The 4,689-nt window shown below is 39.4% G+C and overlaps 1 protein-coding gene across 1 annotated transcript; it reads right to left on the reverse strand.

Moving 5' to 3' along the window:
- Nucleotides 1–477: 477 nt before the first annotated feature.
- Nucleotides 478–2,424, reverse strand: LOC124355708 (astakine-like). The gene is made up of 2 exons (XM_046806869.1): nucleotides 1,869–2,424; nucleotides 478–736 (listed from the first exon to the last, which is right to left on the reverse strand). The coding sequence occupies exons 1-2, from the start codon at nucleotides 1,999–2,001 to the stop codon at nucleotides 540–542; spliced, it is 330 nt and encodes a 109-aa protein (XP_046662825.1). The 5' UTR covers nucleotides 2,002–2,424; the 3' UTR covers nucleotides 478–539.
- Nucleotides 2,425–4,689: the final 2,265 nt, after the last annotated feature.

Genomic DNA, 4,689 nt, shown 5'->3' on the forward strand with positions numbered 1-4,689 from the left:
CACTCGAAGCCTTGTAACCATACAAGGTATATGATATTAGCCGGAATCCCAGCTCTACGACAACACAAACCATCTTGCTGTATTAGAACCAGATCCTCCAAGAGGAGTATTTTCGGGAATCCTTACTTCGTTTACATTTGTAATATAAATAATATAATAGAACAGCACTGGAAGGTATGTGTGCGTACAAGGTGTAGGGCGTTGGCAGGACTTTCCATTACTACAATCTTCGCAAGTGGGGTTGAGTGTATGAATAAATAATAAATGCTTTTTCCAGGACCAACGACCTGAAGGAAATAAAAAATCAATTACATAACTTCATATTTACATAGTTTATTTGCATTGTTTGTGAATGCCCAACAATAATTGACAGAAATGACTGATTGAATTAAAATTGGTGTTTAAAATCTTGAATATAAAGAGTAATCAGTTTTATGACAAATAACAATCAAAATAAATAAATAAATAATAACAACATAAATAATAAAGCTATTTGATAGATAGTAGAAGCTGTGACTGAGACAGACTCAAGTGTGAAATCACGCCTTAACACACTGGGCCTTATTACAGGAAAGGCCAAGGTCGCAGGGACACAACCCTTGGTAAACGTCGGTGACTTGCACTGTGGCGCCCCCGGGGTAGTTCAGTGCCTGACTGAAGGGTTGGCCGCGAGGACGGCAGCTCTCCCCTTGCCGACGGTGGGAGTCGCACGCTGTGGTAGGGTACCTCCCGTTCACTGCGAACAAAGATTAGAGGATGAGCATTTCAGTTATTGATTTATCTCTTTACTTTGTCAGTTTTAGCATAAGGTTTCTCGTTTTACGCTACTTGAAAATTTTCCAATCGTAATTACTAATTATGAGTAAATTAGAAGTTTCAAGATAAATTTGACAGTAGCCGTTTTGGTATCCCCATGACTCGTACAATCATGGGGCCTCGTAGATTTTACATATTGTTAATCGAATTGATAAATTTCTTAATAATTTACGTATGACTTAATATATTCGATAGGCAACTAATACTAACTACTCGTATTTGGAGAGGAATACCTAGTTGTCATTTTTTATACATTTGATGTTCATTTACGAAAATCAGATATAGTTTGTGTTTAGATATTAAATAGTCTTAGATATTCGAGACTTATGAAAGGCAAAAACTCCATTAAATACTTGAGAGGTTTACTTTACTCGTTTTCTAAAATAAGCTCTTTAAAGTATCTATTTTAATATCTACATTTTAAAAGGAAATGGAATAATCAAACAAATTGGAATAACAAATCCTATCTTGCGTATTAAGACTTTCTATCTTATATTATTTTAGCTTGGACCAAGTCAAGACTTTTATTTTGACTCTTTACTACATTTTTTTGAATAAATGCATTAACTATTTGCCCTTCGCTCTATGTTAATTGTATACACTTTCCTTAATTTGTCAATAGAATAAAAAGGGTACCCTTGACTCGGATTTAGATTTTTGTACTCTTTATTTGCAAATATGAGAGCCATTTTTGCCATTGGACGATGTCAAGTTTTTCATCACTGCACATCTTGGGAAAGGGGACAAACTAAAAAATTAGAGTAGTTTAAAAAGGGCGTCCGCTAATGGTAATATTTTTATTATGGTATACGTACAAGAGAATTAAAGAAAGAGCGGTTGTTATGCCATGTTCATCTACAAGTTGCAGACAAATAGATTATAATGTAGTTCTAAGTGTCTCCTGAAATTAAGGTCTTACTAGTTTTAACAGACAATATTGAGTTTAATGTCCAAATTAGAATTTATATCTACAGAAATGTATCGCATACCAAGGCACATATAGTATTGATATATGATTTAACATTCTAAATTGAATATAATAACTGACATACAGAAAACACAGCATCTGCCGGGTCCACAATCAGAGGTGGATTTACAGCCGACGTACTTGGAGCCGTCAGTGTCCGCACAGAGGCACACAGCCGCTACACACAGTAACATCAGGGTCATGTTCAGGGTCCACATCTCGAGCTGTAAGCAAGGTTATCTTGATGATGATTACCAATTAATAATCGTGGTACCGATGGATTTGACCTGACAGTCGACATACTTGGAGCCGTCAGTGTCCGCACAGAGGCACACAGCCGCTACACACAGTAACATCAGGGTCATGTTCAGGGTCCACATCTCGAGCTGTAAGCAAGGTTATCTTGATGATGATTACCAATTAATAATCGTGGTACCGATGGATTTGACCTGACAGTCGACATACTTGGAGCCGTCAGTGTCCGCGCAGAGGCACACAGCCGCTACACACAGTAACATCAGGGTCATGCTCAGGGTCCACATCTCGAGCTGTAAGCAAGGTTATCTTGATGATGATTACCAATTAATAATCGTGGTACCGATGGATTTGACCTGACAGTCGACATACTTGGAGCCGTCAGTGTCCGCGCAGAGGCACACAGCCGCTACACACAGTAACATCAGGGCCATGTTCAGGGTCCACATCTCGAGCTGTAAGCAAGGTTATCTTGATGATGATTCACCGAATTAATAATCGTGGTACCGATGGATTTATTTGACCTGACAGATGACATACTTGGAGCCGTCAGTGTCCGCGCAGAGGCACACAGCCGCTACACACAGTAACATCAGGGTCATGTTCAGGGTCCACATCTCGAGCTGTAAGCAAGGTTATCTTGATGATGATCACGAATTGATAATCGTGGTACCAATGGATTTGACCTGACAGTCGACATACTTGGAGCCGTCAGTGTCCGCGCAGAGGCACACAGCCGCTACACACAGTAACATCAGGGCCATATTCAGGGTCCACATCTCGAGCTGTAAGCAAGGTTATCTTGATGATGATCACGAATTGATAATCGTGGTACCGATGGATTTATTTGACCTGACAGATGACATACTTGGAGCCGTCAGTGTCCGCGCAGAGGCACACAGCCGCTATACACAGTAACATCAGGGCCATATTCAGGGTCCACATCTCGAGCTGTAAGCAAGGTTATCTTGATGATGATTACCAATTAATAATCGTGGTACCAATGGATTTGACCTGACAGTCGACATACTTGGAGCCGTCAGTGTCCGCGCAGAGGCACACAGCCGCTACACACAGTAACATCAGGGCCATATTCAGGGTCCACATCTCGAGCTGTAAGCAAGGTTATCTTGATGATGATCACGAATTGATAATCGTGGTACCGATGGATTTATTTGACCTGACAGATGACATACTTGGAGCCGTCAGTGTCCGCGCAGAGGCACACAGCCGCTACACACAGTAACATCAGGGCCATATTCAGGGTCCACATCTCGAGCTGTAAGCAAGGTTATCTTGATGATGATCACGAATTGATAATCGTGGTACCGATGGATTTATTTGACCTGACAGATGACAAACTTGGAGCCGTCAGTGTCCGCGCAGAGGCACACAGCCGCTACACATAGTATACATCAGGGCCATGTTCAGGGTCCAAGGTTATCTTAATGACTCGAGCTGTAATGGATTTGACCTGAAGTCGACTACTTGATGATGATCATGCTCAGATCCACATAAATCGTGGTACCGATGGATTTATTTGACCTGACAGATGACAAACTTGGAGCCGTCAGTGTCCGCGCAGAGGCACACAGCCGCTACACACAGTAACATCAGGGTCATGCTCAGTGTCCACATGTCGAGCTGTAAGCAAGGTTATATTGATGATGATCATGAATTGATAATCGTGGTACCGATGGATTTATTTGACCTGACAGATGACAAACTTGGAGCCGTCAGTGTCCGCGCAGAGGCACACAGCCGCTACACACAGTAACATCAGGGTCATGTTCAGGGTCCACATCTCGAGCTGTAAGCAAGGTTATCTTGATGATGATCACGAATTGATAATCGTTGGACCAATAGATTTGACCTGATAGCCTGGATTCTTGGTACCGTCAGTGTTCATCTTCTAAATGGAAAGGCTCTACCAAATAACATTTGTTGTTATTGTGGCAACTCAATGAATATGAATGAGCGAGTTTTACTGAATTTACTGCATTATTATTTTAAAATTATTCTTGTTTTTGTATAGTCCTGCCATCGAATAAACATCCCAAAATCAGTTTTGTAACATCATCCTTCTTATTTTTGGGCTGTGACTAAAAGTTGATTTAGAACAAATTTCTGGAAAAAGCAGTATTTTCTAAAGTTTCATAACTCTAATACTGGTAAAATAACTAAGTTTAGCATAATAATAATTTCATAGATTGTACTCGTAATTACAGTATGAATTGAAATGATAAAGATTTCTTAGAAAATTGAAGAATATTAAATTCAAGTTTGACACAGTATACTGACACTGTATATTAAGGAAAAATAACACCATATAAGATTTAAATATCTTATCTTAACCTTAAGGTTAAGACTTATTTTGTCATACCAAGCCACTTGAATCTATTTTTGTTTAGTTTAAAACAGCTTTTTACTAAAATATACGTGTTGCTCTTGCAATTTTTCTCGACCGTTTGGAAACTCAATATACACAGATTGGTTATAACAATATTACATTTACGGGAACAATAACATTACGTATTAATAAATATACTTGTCTGATTTTACAGCACTATAAACCTTAACGTTAATGCGAGTTTGAAACTTGTAAGTGAATATCGGTTTTATGGTACCATCGATTTTCAGTTGTTCCGCCA

The sequence above is a fragment of the Homalodisca vitripennis genome, chromosome 1, assembly GCF_021130785.1.
Source record: "Homalodisca vitripennis isolate AUS2020 chromosome 1, UT_GWSS_2.1, whole genome shotgun sequence".
Lineage (NCBI taxonomy): Eukaryota > Metazoa > Arthropoda > Insecta > Hemiptera > Cicadellidae > Homalodisca > Homalodisca vitripennis.

Excerpts from the sequence above, each read along its gene's own strand:
- LOC124355708 (XM_046806869.1), bottom strand. The coding sequence starts at position 2,001 with ATGTGGACCCTGAACATGACCCTGATGTTACTGTGTGTAGCGGCTGTG. Across the intron at positions 737-1,868 it reads CGGCAGATGCTGTGTTTTCT|TGAACGGGAGGTACCCTACC; the intron begins GTATGTCAGTTA and ends CTTTGTTCGCAG.